This window comes from Cavia porcellus, unplaced genomic scaffold (genome assembly GCF_034190915.1).
Source record: "Cavia porcellus strain 051 isolate PalLab524CR breed Dunkin Hartley unplaced genomic scaffold, mCavPor4.1 scaffold_17, whole genome shotgun sequence".
Taxonomy (NCBI): domain Eukaryota; kingdom Metazoa; phylum Chordata; class Mammalia; order Rodentia; family Caviidae; genus Cavia; species Cavia porcellus.
The window spans coordinates 19925884-19941652 of NW_026947500.1; the positions used below are offsets into that span (position 1 = coordinate 19925884).

Consider the following 15769-nt stretch of genomic DNA (forward strand, 5'->3'; position numbering starts at 1 on the left):
GATAAAACAGTCAATGAGCCAAGTAAAGGAACCTTCCATTACCTAGGGCTGTAAACCTCAGACAAACAGACAGCAAGAGTAAAGATGTAAGACCCGATTATCACCAGGAAGCCGTGATGAGAGAGCAGGAGAAGGGAAGACCGGACCAAGGCGCCCAGGAACAGGTCCTGGAAGCGTGGCAGGGACACCTCTTCTGCTGGCCAGGTCTGCTATGCTCGGTTTTTGATCAGACACTATTTCAGAAGACCAGTTCCCTGACTGCACTGAGCGGTGAAACTGTAGGAACGGGGCACTGGTGCTAATTACATCGACAGTGTCCACGGCATGTGGTAGACAAACACCGGCCACCTGTGTTCAGGCCTGGGTCTCCTGGTGGAATTCCTAGGTTACAGACAGCAGGAGTCGCTGTCTTCAAGTGTTACCAAAGCAGCGAGTTTTCACGGGGCCTTCCCTGCCCACCTCTGCAGTCACGCTGCAGTCGCGGGAACCGGGCACTCACCCACGAAGAGCTGGCTGTTGAGCTGCAGGCGGAGGCGGCCGTCGGCGGGGGCGGCGCGCACCTGCGGGCGCAGCTGGTCCACCTGCAGGGAGGCCCCCTTCACGTTGCGCTCTGCCCGCACGCGGTGCCACCGACCGTCGCTGAAGGGCGTGGCTGACTGCACGGAGACCTCGCAAGGGCCGTTCCCCACGTCAAAGGACAGGGTCACTTCCGAGGGAGCTGCGAATAGCACAGAGGGACAGCACAGTAAAATCGCAGAGGAGAAAGTCCCAGCGGAGGAAGCAGACACAGGAAAACACCGTGGCGTCCCACTGTGCAGAAGAACGTGGCTCGGCCGGGAAAGGGAAGTAAAAATAAACTCGTATTTTGGAGAAGAAAACAAAACTGATTTTCACATACTTATTCCAGACTTTACTACTCAATCTTGCTAAGTCCATCTTCCTCAGACCTAAATAGTAAACATATTCACCCATAAAAGAATAGAAATGAATCGAATTATATGTATTTTTCTTCAAAAATGTTTCAAAGCCTCATCTAATTCTAAATACACTAAATGTAAATTTTGACAGTAATAAAATATGTACCCATAACTAGAACAGAACAAATATAGTTCGTTTTACATGTAAGTACTTTTATTTAAAATGGCTCAAAGCTTCATCTAATTCTATAAGCACCGTTTTAATATTAACAAATTTTGGGTACGTGAGAAAAGCCAATTGGTCAAATACTTTGTTATTAGTAGACAATCCATGAGTTTGGCTTATAGTTCTGTTTCTACTCAGTTATAGTTAAAGAGAAGACGTAACATTTTTATGGGTTATTGTGGGATGCATACCCCATTGCTTGACTTTATTAGAAATAAATGAGTAACATCATGGAATTTTAGTGCTGGATAAGGAAATATGATTTAAGAATAACAATACTGTAATGTTTTCTCTGCTAAATAAATACTGGGCCTCCTGCAACTTCTCCCACGTGCTCAACTTACCATGCAGCTCTATCCTGATGAAGTCTGTGATCCCCAGGTTCTCCATAAACACACCCGAGGAGACCGTGGTCTTAAAAAAGAAGCTCACATCTGCAGTGAGTTCTCCGTGGAAGGTAGGGAAATGCAGGTACGACGTCTCAGTGTTGAAGGAAGCTGAATTCCAGAATGACTCTGTTTTTAAAAAGGAAAAGAATAAAATAGGGATCATTTTACACTAGACACAATAATTACGTATGTCCTTGCTTGGCATTCTGAACATTCATGCCACGTAGTCATAACATCAACATTCGAGTGGTGATTATTTGGAGGATTAGAAGTCTGCCCTGGACAACTTATAATAGCTAAATCCTACAGTAGCCTGTATACCCATCAACAGATGATTGGATAAAGAATGTGGTATTATATATAATGGAATACCAGTCTGCTCTAGAGAATGACAGATTGGAGACATTTGTAGGAAAGTGCACGCACTTGAAAAATATAATGTTGAGTGAAATAAACCAGGCACACAAGCTTAGATACCGCATGGTATCTCTCATTAGAGCCAAAGTACAAACAAAGAGAATAATGAAGGGTGGATGGAAGGGGACTAAGAGATGCATCTCTTGCAGTAGAGAAGTGGTCCAGGGAAAAAGTGGGAGAGGTGAGGAAGAGGGGAAGGAGAAATAAGCAGAATAAAGCTATGCTACGTACAGCAAACTAACAACCTCCATTTCTGTAAACATTGTATGCCATAACATGAGCTAAGATTAATAACGTCAATAAGAATGAAAAATGAGCAAGAGGAATTAGAGGAGGGAGGGAAGGAAGGGAAAGAGGAAGTGGATTTAAAAAGACACAAACTCTGGCATGTGCATGGCATCACTTCCCAAGATGAAGGAACTGCAAACATATACTAATAAATTAAAAAAAAAAAAAAAAACGAAGCCCATGCCCTGAACAGACAGAAACAAAGCCAGCGTGGGTCTAGATATCACATCAACACTGAGGGAGAGGGATGATTGATAGTGGCTTGGACTGGGGTGGTGCCAGTGGAGGTGGTGAGACAGGTGGTGAGGATCCAGAGTCCTTCTCAAAGTAGAGCCAGAGAATATTCTGATGAAGGAGTTGTGGGGTGTGGGATGGCAGAGAAAGAGTGGAGTCTGAATTGACACCTAAGGTTTGGGCCCATTCTGATGGAATCATTTTAAAGATGCAAGTTTTGACAGGCCAGGTTATGTTAAAGTATCTGAGGGGTCAGCACGCTGCCTTCCCTCCCTTATGCTGTATGCTGGTGACCCACCTCTGGGTGAGTGCAGGGCTCACACAGACAATCCCAGTGCTAGATAACGAACCAATCACAAAGCTCAGCCACCTCCATGACTGCATGAGGCATCCAAATACAAACCATACCAAAGAGTTAACATAACACTGGGGGCCCTTTGAAAATATTTGTAATCTTGGGCTGAGATGGTGTAGCTCAACAGCAGAGCACGTGCTGAAGTTTTTCCACACGCCATTTGAATGCAAAAGGTGAGGATCAAAAGCTGTGGAGTCAGACTGCATGGGACAGTGATAGTCCCATCATTAATTTATATGACTTTGTGTTCTTATTCTTACAGTCTACGTCTATAAAGTGGGGATGACAGCTGTCCTACCCCATAGAATCTTTATAGGTTTAAATTAGTTAACACAGGGCCACGGTTTTAGCTCAGTAGCACAAGTGCCTGCCTGGCAAGTGCGAGGTCTTGAGTGCAATCCCTGGCATCAAAAAACCAAAACAAACAAATAAAAAAAAACCTTAACACATAAAAAACTCCTATAGTAGCTTACCATTTTTATATCTATTGTTCAATTTAAAAGTTTTAACCTGCAAATTTAAATCTACAAAATGTCTCATAGACAACATTTTTCACAACTGAAAAAATATTCATCAAGTAAATGTACTAGAACACAATATTATTAAAAATACAATGAAGTAATAATCCAAAATTTGGATTGTCACATTTTTTCATGATAACACATCCTCATAGAAGAGGAAATATAGAAAGTATAATTTAAATTTTCCTTTTATTTTATTACTCTCAACAATTGGTTTATTAGTCCTTAAGAAATTCTTGCCTTGCTTTTGTATAATGGTCTTTTATTCAGCAGATAACAATATATTATTTGAAAGTTAAAAAGAAAGAAATAGCTGTTGGACATCCAAGTGGAGATTTGAGGACAGCAGGTGGATGCGGGAGTCTGGCAGCAGGTCATAGACTCCTGATGTTTGTCTGCTTGAGAACTAAGAAACAAATGCACAAACGCTATCCTAAAATGCCCTTCATGGCACATCAAAAACTTTTGCTTGCCACTTGCTCCAGAATCTAATCATGTCACATTTATTTTTCAGGTCTATGTAGTGTACTTCATTCTAGAACTTTCATGTCTTTCAAGGCTATGACTTTTTCTTTTAGCTTTTTTTCCCCTTTTTTTCTGATAATATTTTTCCATTGATTTATGGAAACATCCTCAACTTTTGTTTGACTGATATTCATCATTACATTAACATTCCACATTTTTGCCAAAGATACCAGAGAAGTGGGGCTTCTCCTCCTAGTGCATCACATCAGGATCAGTGGTTAGTCTTCTCTGTTTACTGTCTTGATTATTTTTTCATAGTACGAACTCCTAGGGGTTGAACCCAGGGCCTTCATACTGAACTGTATCCCCAGCCCTTTTCCTTATTTAGTTTTCCTATAGATTTTGGGACAGGGTCCTGGCAAGTCCCTGGCACTCAGGTTGAGCACAAACTTGCTGTCCATCATGTGGGATCACAGGCATGTGTTACCACTTCATGCTCCATCATGTTAGCTTGTCTTGTAAAACGGTATCTGTCTTTTCTCCCACAGGAAGTTACTATTTTTTTCTTGGTAATTTATAAATATTTTGATACCTAAAGTACTTAACATAACCCAACCCACCTTTTCATCCACTGGTTTTAGAACTTACTGATGCTTCCCGAGTTATTAATATGATGGTTGTTAATGATTATTTCCTATGATACACTATTCCTCTACCTTAAATGGTTGGCATCACTCTGTTAGGAAGAACTTTTCCCTTGATTGTCAATTCTTTTACTTATTTATTTAAAAGTTTATATAAGTATCACTCTTGGATACTTTTTATATTTAATGGTTTATAATCTATCACTGTGACATGTTGTAATGCTTCTGCTATCACAAATGTGGTCACTGGGGACCTTCCCAAATCCTTTTGACAAGCACCTGACCCCATATGATAGGTTACAATCAAAATACAGGCACGTGAAAAATTATATATAAAATTATCTGCAGGCCATATGTGTGATATGCATCAAAATAATGGTATAAGAATAATGAATGAGCTTGATGCTTCGATTTGGATCCTACCTCCAAGATATTCCAACATGTATATGCAACTATTCTAAAATCCGAAATTTTTCAAAATCTCCTGGTCCCGAACATTTTGCATAAGAGACATGTAAACTGTACTTCACTAACAAAATATTGATCGTTAGCACAAATAATGATTTTCCATATATGCTTGTTATAGTTTGAAACTTAAATGTTTCCCAGAGGTTTTGGTGCTACTGGAGATGGTAGAGTCTTTAGGCAGTAGAGCCTAGTGGAGGAAAGGGGCTCACTGGGGACATATTCTTGGAGAAGATAATAGGATCCCTACCCCTCTTCTCTCTCTCCTTGCTTCCCAGCTCTCAAAAGGTGAGTGGCTTTGCTCCACCATGCACTCCCCATCAGGATGTTCAGTCTTGCCATGGGTCTAAAATATGGAGCCCACCTACCATGGACTGAAGCCCCTGAAAATGTGAGCCAAAAATAAGCATTTCTTTCTCTGAGGCTGTTAACCTCAGATAGTTGGTCACAGCGACATAAAGCTAAGATAATGATTTTCTAATAAAGCATGCTACTATACAAAGAAAGTGTGTTCTTGTCACTACTTACTGTCCCCCTGGCAGAGGAGAGGCCCCAGTACATGAGCAGCTGCAGAATGAGGTCGGCTTGTGCCCGGCATCACAAGCCCAGGGACTGGCAGGTGCTCCTTATGGGCCAGGACTGTGGTATCACTGTTCCTGAAAAACAACAACCTAACCCTTAAAACTGTTCTGATTAACATTTCAGTATAGTTAACTATGATCTCTTACTGAAATTTGAAACTAATATCACAGGACTCAGAGAAAACATACAAATATTTTTGGTATGTTAAAGTCACAGCGATTATTAAAAATCTAAATCAAGGATCAGCAAGGTTTTTCCATAAGGGGCCATATAGTCAAGGCGGCTTTTCAGCAACTATGCAGCTCAAAGAATTCTTAGCTCATGGGCCATACAAAAGCAGGCTAGTGGTTGGACTGGACACCCTTGCAATGGTTTAGCAACTCCTAATTCATTTATCAGTCCCCAGTCTCACTGAACACAGAGAGCATAGGGGCAAACTCAAGAAGGGTGGTCATTTTACAGGCAGAGGACACTATTTTAAAGATGATGACACATTTATTTGCTCTTCCAAAATGAGCCCCAGGACATTATTTAAATGATTATTAGTTAAAAATATAAATAATAATTCTATATTTAGATATTCATTTCACACAATTATATCACTAATTTCTTAGTCTTTTTATGGTTATTGGCTATTTCTTTTCTTGACAATTTGTGAATTATAAAACCCACACATCAAAAACAAAATAAATAAAATAATTTTACGTGATACCCAGATGAATGTGTGTGAAAGTGTTCTGTGAAAGGCTGAACCTGGTTATCTAGTGGACAAACACACTAGCGACCAGGCACTGTGCCAGGCATGGGAGACACTGAGGAAAAAGCACAGCCCCTGGCCCTGACAAGCGCATGGCGTATTGGGCAGTGGGAATTTTAATTGTTTTCATCTTCATGCAGTGCTCGTCATTACCATCCATGAGTAAATGACCAGGAAGAACAATGTGTGTCTCTGGGTCCTACACAAAGCTGTCTGAAAATCCTGGGGTGCCGTGAGATCCTGATCCCAGCAGAGCTACTAATTTCCTCTCAGGCCAAAATACAGATGTTTGTCTACTCTATCATGATTTTCTTATATGCTATTATGTATGAATTGGCTGCATACATATGCTGATTTGTAGAAAATCACTCCGTCTACTTCCTCCCCCTCACATCAAATTTTTAATGAATTTAATATGTGTTGTTTTATTTGTTTAAACTGTTCAGTGTCTACACTCCCCTTTGCATCACTGTGGCAGGAGATGAGAATGACTAATACTTAGTTACTGCAACCTTTTTTGTATTTGTAAAAATGATGTTTTCTGAATTTTTATGAGACTTTAGGAATCAAAAATTGAAACTTGAAAAGCTAGAATTCAAATAAAATGGTTACATTATTTAATATTTCTATGTTATAAAAAGGAAGTAAACTGTAATGTATATAAGACAGATAAATTAATGTGTCTTAAATACTCTGGAATATGTAAAACAATTAGTGGTAAAAAAATGTATTTCTAAACTTCAGCCTAAAATCCCCATGCCTTGCCTAGTTACTTATGCTTGTGTAACGAGAGGGTATGGATTATCAAAAGTCAGCACCATTTAGCTCTGGAGTGGACTGAGGGTGTGTAAGTCAGAAATACGTCTTCTGAGAAACTTGGTGTAGGTCAGTGCAAGAAACTCAATATGGAAGCCATTAGAAACAAGTATTTCTATGTCTGTGATCACTATTTTAGTCTAGCAGGCAAAAGCAATTCCATTAATTATTCATGAAGGATCTTTGAACTTTAAAGATCCATTTTACCTACAAGCTGCAATTTTCATTATTAATGTTATATTTAAAATGCTGCAGTTGTGTAAGGAACACGGCAATACAGCACTGTAGTACATCTCAGTGGCATTAGAGTAGATACTAAGTCAGTCTATCACTTTCTGTATCTCTGTCTCTATCCCTATCACTATGACTGTGTCTTTATCTTTCTCTATTGCTATCACTACCCCTGTGGCTAGAGGCTACCACTATCTCTATCAATATCGATGTCACTATCTCTGTAGGAAGGCTCCCAATCTGAGAGTAAGAACGCAAAGGTTTTACACCACTTTCTTACTGGTATAGGCAGATCCCAAGTCTGCAGATTTCTATAGAACGCTGAACATTGAAGATTTGCCACAGTTACCAGACTTCTAAAGACATCTTAACCAATAGGGATCTTTTCTTTTTCTTTTTTTTTCCCCCCTATTATTTTCTGAAGTTTTTTTAAAAAGCATCCTTAATTTAAAACTTCAAAATAGGAAGTGGTACACAATCTGAAACTTCTTACGTGCTGAGACTATGCCACAAGTGGAAATAGTGCTATTAACTTCTTGTGATGGTTAACTGCACTAAAAATGTTGTATAAAATTATCTTCAGGCAACGTAGACTTGGGTCCCATCTCTGAGACGTCTCTATAGGTGTGTACAAATATTCCAAAATCCCAAATTCCAAAGTTTGAAACTCTTCTGGTGCTAAGCGATTTTAACAAGTAATATTCAACCTAGATAGTCTAAACTTGTAAACAGTTAATATCTAGGCACAATAATCTCGTGAAATAGTCTTAAAAATACTGTAAAGAACTTCCAAATATCTTTGCTTAAAAGTTTCTATTGTTATGAAATTATACTTTCACACATGCTATAAAAACTTCTAAAATCTACTGTTAATTATTTATATACCAAGGGACTTGGTTTGGTGCACAGTGGAGCTGTTAATTTGGGGGGACTGTTAAAGAGAAAAGGGGAAATATGGTTTGAATGTCATAATTGTTTTGGGTAATAGGTCAGTAATTATATAATCATTGTGATTCACTTGAAAAATTCAAGCTTTAATTTCAGTTTAATTGGTCTGACTACTCATCTCTTGGCTAATTTAACCTGCATTAGTTACCACGGCAGTATAATCAGTCTTGATATTTCACAGGACTTGGTCTCTTTCTGTTTTTTATCTCAAAAATCACCTTGTCTATTCTTTCACCCCAAGTTCCCATGTAAAATTTAAAACTACTTTGTTACAATCCGCACCAACAAATAAAGCACTTGGAATTTGCTGAAAATTTTATTAAATTTATAGATTAATTTGAGGAGAATAGCATTTTAGTATAGGCTTCCCATAGCAGTATTGTGTAAATATTTTGGGATGTATAGTTTTGTGTTACTGGTCTGTCTTGTATGTTGCAGGGTGGTTAGCAGGAATTCTAACTTATAAGATACCAATAGAAACAATTCCTACCCTTTGGGAAAAAATTATCTTCAAATAATTTCAAATATGCCCTCTGAGCCAAAAGTACACTGGCCTGAAATATGCTGCTTTAAGATATCAAGTCACATTAGCCGTGACAAAAATGAATTAGTTTACTGACTTGGTTGGTCCAACTTTTAAAGTTTTATAATTTTCATAAAGGCAGTTTAGCTAATATGACCAGGTGTGGTAGTGCACACCTGTAACCCCAGCGCTCAGGAGGCTGAGGCAGGAGGACTGCTACAAGTTCAAGGTCAGCCTGGACTACATAGTTCAAGTTCAATCTGAACTACACAGCAAGATTCTGTTTCAAAAACCAAAAACAGACAACAAAACAAAACAAAAAATACCATTAAAAGCGTTACACCTATCCTCTAGAATTTTGTATGGAAAATATTCAAAATAGGTTTTATAGTAATAATTATTTTATAATTTTATAGAAATTCAAGTTATTTCTCAATCATTTGATTATCAATTTCAATTCAGGAAAGTTAGTGAACTCTCATTATCTTGACAGTATTTTTTATATTATCTTCAATTTTCTCTGTCAGGCAGTTACACTATTGACAGCCAACATCTTTCTACTTCATTTATTCTTTTCATAACTTTCGATCACTTATCTCATTTCAGTTTTTGTCTTTAATTAGAACATTATGAGCTTATAAAAATTAATACTTGTTGCTGATTTATAGCTTAGATTATACTTAATTTCATGGTCTCCATCATGATAATCTTTTAAAACTTGTAAGATTTCTCTTACCTGCAAAGCACTCTATGCATGTTTGAGAATTGCATATATTGTGTAAGTAGATGGATGCACGACCATGCTTACAATAGAATTAAAATAGTATCAGCTTCACTAATTGTTTTACTTTTATATCTAAATCAATACTATATAATTATAGATTTTGCATTTTATACCATTTGAAAATATGTGACATTGGTAAATTCCATCTTTTTCCACAAACCGATCAAAATTAATTTCATTTGAAAAAAATAAGAGAAATTATAATTCTCTACCACCTCTTTTATGCACATCCTCACTTAAAAAATATTCAGCAAGAGCTGAAACAAATGTTGAAGTAGTTGTCTTTTTAGTAATGGCTAAAATCTGTCTCCTGGAAGCCTCAAAGTAAATGCATTTAAAAACCCAGTAATTCCACAATCTTCTATCTGAAATTAAGATGTGACTACAATGCTCTCTTCTAAGCTTTCTGCCAAAAATAGTACAGGTATGTGTCACACAAGGACAGCACACTACGCTAGTGAAAGGAGCACACACAGAAAAGGGGGTCATTGGGGCTGGGGATTTAGCTCAGTGGCATAAGCACCTGCCTTAAAGCGCATGGTCATGAGTTTGATCCCTGGTACTGATAAAAAAAGGGTGGGGGTCAGGACACCTGGACCCCTCAGCTTCCCTGTCTCCTTCCTCAGCAAGTGGAAGGCCACTTGGTACAGACCTTGCTTCCAGTGACATTCCCCAAGGCAACAGGAAGTCTACAATAAACTGTTATAAAATAAGACTTCAGTGAACATGGATTACACAGAATAGACACCGCCCTTTTAGCAGGCTGTCTCAGAGTTCCCAGGTGCTGATGTTTATCAGTGAATTTTTAAACAATGGTAGAATATGTGGTATGATATCCCAAATCAACTTAAGACAAAGATTTGAAGGCAATTACTTTTAGAATTACCGCTAGGAGTACACTGTACTGAGTAAGTATTAGAATGGTAAATTTAAACAAAACTTCAGAGACTGGTACTGGAGTGGGAAACTTACCAAGTTCCCAATTTAAGAAAAATAAAAAGCATATTATATGGTACTCACAGTAAAATGGTAAATCTTTGGTGATGAAATTCAGTCCTTAGATTAGTTGAACATAATTTATCCAAACTCACATTTCTAATTTGCTTGATCATATTTTACTTTTTGATACCAGCTTATCTGATATTTAATTAGCTATGCATGATTCAGGAATCAAAACCACATTTTTGCTCAGGGAAATCACCATTCATTCCGGTCAGCATCACAGTTGCAGTGATATTGAGAATCAGTGCAGTTCCCCTCTAATCCACAAGTACACTTGTGAGCACCAGGCAGAGAGCCTCCCCAGTAAGAGTGTGTTTCATTGGTTCTTCCAACCCACCAGCTTAGTGGGGTTCCATCTGAAAGACAAGTATGAGAAAGATGACATCTACTTTTTCCCCAGAATTGCTCCAGATCATTCCCTGCACTCCCAGGTTGTGTGTTTGTATGTGTGTGTGTGTGTGTTGTGTGTGTGTGTGTGTGCACGCACACACACACACAGGCACGTGTACATATGCATGTGTATGTGTGTGTGTGAATACACTTTAGAAGTTAGGTATCCCTGCAACAAAGGTTCTGTTCCCCATCATTTAAATATCTATGTTTTAATGATTCTCATCTATTTTCCCCTCATTAGAAAATGAATCCTTATCTTCTTTGCACATGATATTACATACTTGCCATGAAAATAACATGTAAAAAACAATTGCCATCAAAACAAAAGCCACAATAATTTATGCTCCAAAGAAGAAGCTGTTTGAGATGATAAACGCTCATTGGAAAAGTTTAATATCATGCAGAAACACTGGTGTGTCTCATCACACTCACTCCAAGTTAAACATCTGGAAGATGATGATACAGTATTCCCTGTTAAAACTCAATAGGTTCTTTGGAGATACGTGCTTTTCTTACATTTCTCAGTCTAGCTACTTACCTGCGTGCTAAAAATACAACACCAATGAGTCTTCACACCTGAGGTGAATGTTATGCTCAAGAATTAAGGTGCCCCAGGTTACTCCTGACTCTCAGTCTTGCAGACATCCAGCACCAACTCTTTAGCACTGGCCAGGTCTAAATGTCAGACCCAGACATGGCCTGAGTTCTATAGAACCATGTGTTAGGACAAGACGTGCTGCTGGGCGTGGGAGCGGGGTGCATATTACAGGAAATGCAAGACGACTATAGAATAGGTGTGTGCATCATACAGAGAGCTGGGTGAGGGAGTACAAGTTGCAGCCATCACAGAGTGAGAGCATGAGGACCATGGAACTGGATCAATTCAGATTTTCAAATGTGCACAGACACTTGGTGTAGTTTTCTAAACAGGTGGTTATCACTGGGCTCTGAATTAAGACATGGAACTCATCCCACCTCCTACCTTGTATTACAATTACAACTCATTCTTTTAGACCCCTATACTCATCCCTTAACCCACTGCAAAGGAGGAAGAAATAGAAGAAAGTGATTCTGAGAGATTATCAAGAAATTAATATGTAGAATCTCTTAAAATCACGTTGAAAGCTTGTCAGTAGGAGGTAAAAGATATTCAGAAAAATTTCATATTCTTTTCTCAATATATTACTTTACAAATTATTCAGCAGTGTATTGCATAGATTCAAAAGCAAAAAATGCATTATAATGATACACAAAGTGATTATAGCAGGTAGGTATGTAAAGTAACGAGAGTGTTAAGGTATAGGTCAGAGGACTGGAAGTACCATTATAAAATACCAGAATTATCTATCAGTGAAGAGGAATAATGTTATTTGAAAGCAGAAATGCATTATTTATAACATACATTTCATATTCAATGGAAATCACTTAAACTTTATGTTGGGAGAAGAGATAAAGTTGAATTACAATAGATGCCCGATTAAAACCAGAAAAGAGGGAAAAATTCAGAAAAGGAAAACACAAGCACAACCGGTTTGAATATGGTTTATGTCCCAAGGCTTCACATGCTTGGCTCTGAGTGTGACAGTGTGAGAGGTGATGTGGGAGGTTAAGAAGAGAGACCTAGTGGGAGGTGCATGGGTCACTGGTGACGGTGCTCATAGAAGGAATTAGGGTAGTTCTCATAGGACTGAGTTGTTACAAGAGCAAATCTGATCCCTGATTATCTTGCTCTTTTCCTATCCCTATCCCTATCTCCATTTCCCTCACTTCCTAGTTTCCTGTTTGGGGATATAGTCTCATGTTCCCCACGCACTCTTATCACAGTGCCATCTACAATGATGTGATGGAGCTAAGATGGCCATTATTAGAGCTGAGCCCATACCAGCACCATGCCACTTAACATCCAGACTGTGACCTAAATTAACCTCTATTCCATGTAAGAACCCAGTCTCATGTATTTTGCTATGGCAACAAAAGTTGACTAACTCGACAACAAAAAAGAGTTATACAAATGTAAATATTAATACAAGCATCAATGTAAATGGTCTAATACATCAATTAAAAGACAGAGACTGTTCAAGTGCACAAAAACAAAACAAAAGCAACCACACACTGTTTTCCCATTTAAATGTAAAATGATAAACAGATTATAAGTAGAGTGATAGAAATACTCCATGCTAACACTAATTAGAAAAATTTAGAGTAGCTATGTTAATTTCAAAGCAAGGAAAGTTATCACAGATGAAGGGCATAGAACAGTGATAAAGGCACCATCTCTAAGAAAACCTAACTTAATGTGAATGCAACTAACAACTAAGAATCAAAATATCTGTATGATGCAGAAAGTGATAGAACTCCAAGGACATAGAGACAAATTCATTATTACTCCTGAAGACTTCATTGCCCCCAATCAGTAAGTGAAGTCCAGCTAGCAGAAAATCAGTAAGCGTATATTTAAATCGAACAGTACCATCAACCAACTGGATCTAATGGAAATTTATAGAATATGTCATCTAAAACTTGCAGAATACACAGTCTGTACAGGTACATATACACATTTCATTAAGCTAGACCACATTTTAGCCCATGAAATATATCTTAATTCATTTAGAAGAATAGAAATCATGTAAAGTATGTCCTCAATAGTAATGTAATATAATAATTTATAACAGAAAGATTGCTGGAAAATTCAAAAGTGGAGATTTAACAACACACTTCTAAATAAAGTATAAGCAAAGAAGAAGCCTCAGAAGACAAAATATTTTAACTAAATGAAAATTTATGTGAAATAGAGCATTTAAAAATTTGTAGTATACAGTAAAAGCATTTTAAAGGTCTTTAGAGGGAAGTTGTAACATTACATGCATGTTTAAAACAAGAAAAATCTAAAATTAACAATCTAAGCTTCCTCTTTAGAAAAGTAGAAAAAAAGCACAAATTAAATCCAAAGTAAGAAAAATAAAATGAATAATAATTATAGCATAAATCAGAAAGTTAGAAAACAGAAAATTGATAAAGGAAAAATCAGTGAAAGGAAAGCTAGCTCTTTGAAAAGATCAATAAAATTGATGAACTTTTAGCCAGGATAACCATGAAAAAGAGAGAAAAGAGACCAACTGTTAAAATTGGAAATGAAAGAGACCATTACCACTGATCTCACTCAGATAATAAAGGAATACTATGAATTCTATGACCAAAAGTTTGAAATTCTATAAGAAATGGCTCGATGTCATTTGAAGGACACAAGCTACCAATTTTACTTATGGAGAAATAGATCATCTGATTAGATTTATGTAATGGGTTGAATTGTATCTCCCAAATAAGTTACACTAAAGATTTAACCATTAGTACCTCAAAATCTAACCTTATCTGGAAATATGGCCTTTACAGATACATCTGAATTAACAGGAAGTCACTGAGGCGGCAGACATATAGAGAGGGGAGTTGAGTGAAAGTTCACAGACCAAACACATGTAAAGTTGGAAGACTGGAGTGAATGTTCCACAAGCCAAGGAATGTCAGAGAGTGCCTGTAAATTACTAGACATGAATAATGCTCAGGTTTCACACGTATACATCCCTGTCAACATGTTGGCTTTGCACCTCCAGCCTCCAGAAATGTGAGGCTATAAATTTCTGTCGCTTTAAACAATAATTTCTGGGACTTTAGTATCGCATCTATGGAAAGTTAATACAGGCTATGTCTAGTAAGTTGAACCAATCAACACTTTTTAAATTTTTTAATTTTTATTAGTACATGTTTGCAGTACATTATGATTACTTCGTCACAGGGATTTTGTACATGTGCAGTGTAATTTTTTTTACTATCCCCTCCCTTCCCCTGCTTCCCACTCCTTTAATAATTAATAAACTTTCAAAATAGAGGAAAATCTCACATTCATAGAATTCTAGCAACCATGATATCAACTTTCCAAAATCCATTCCAGTCAATAGAAGCAGAGTGAATTCTTCTCAACTCATTCCAAAAAGCCTGCACTATCCTCATATTAAAGGTAGGAAACATATTACAAAAAGGGAAGCCGTAGAGAAACACCCCTCCTGAATGCAGATGTAGAAATGCTAAAAAGTAAAAACCTCGCAAAATGAAACAAACAATGCATGAAAATAGTTATACAACATAAGCAAGGATTTAGTACTACTGATACTATTAACACTGAAAAATTAATGCCATCTCTTACATTGACATGTTAAAGAAGGAAAACCATATAATCCTATAAATAAAGGAAGAAAAAAACATTTGACAAAATCCAACATCCATCTATGACAAACAAAAAAAGCACGAAGTTGGAATAAAAGAGAAAGTTAAACTGTCCACTTGACAAGGAACATTACAAGAAACCCACAGCTCTAATCATATTTAAAACTAAGAGACTAGATGCTTTCCCACCAAGATGTGGAAGAAATTGAACTTTCATACGCTTTGGTGGGAAGGTAAAATAGTACAACTACTCTAGAAAATAGCTTTTCAAAAATAAAACTAACCATGCAGTTATCCTACAACCCAAAAATTGTACTCTTGGGCATTTTCTCCAGGGAAACAAGAAATAATAATCACACATTTATAACAGCCCAATACTGTAAACAGCCCAGATGTCCTTTGGTAAGGAAACACTTGGACTGTGGTACATCCATACAAGTGGATTACTACTCCACAGTAAAAAGGAACATTTGTTGATATACATAACCATATTAGTGAACCTCAAGAAGGTTATGTTGAGTCAAAAAAATCAATTTTCAAAGGTTACATACTCTGCAATTCCATTTATATAACTTTTTAAAGAATAAAGTTGTA

The 15769-nt window shown here is 37.4% G+C and overlaps 1 protein-coding gene across 3 annotated transcripts in view; it reads right to left on the bottom strand.

Moving 5' to 3' along the window:
* The window catches only part of LOC100725022 (contactin-associated protein-like 3), a 233507-nt gene that overhangs the window by 16133 nt on the left and 201605 nt on the right, over positions 1 to 15769 (bottom strand). For all 3 annotated transcript variants that reach the window (XM_063227348.1, XM_063227351.1, XM_063227350.1), the window contains 4 exons: positions 10764 to 10920; positions 5450 to 5577; positions 1488 to 1658; positions 500 to 718 (listed from right to left, as the gene is read on the bottom strand). In XM_063227348.1, the coding sequence (XP_063083418.1) occupies positions 500 to 718; positions 1488 to 1658; positions 5450 to 5577; positions 10764 to 10920 (675 nt within the window). The remainder of the gene's footprint in view (positions 1 to 499; positions 719 to 1487; positions 1659 to 5449; positions 5578 to 10763; positions 10921 to 15769) is intronic.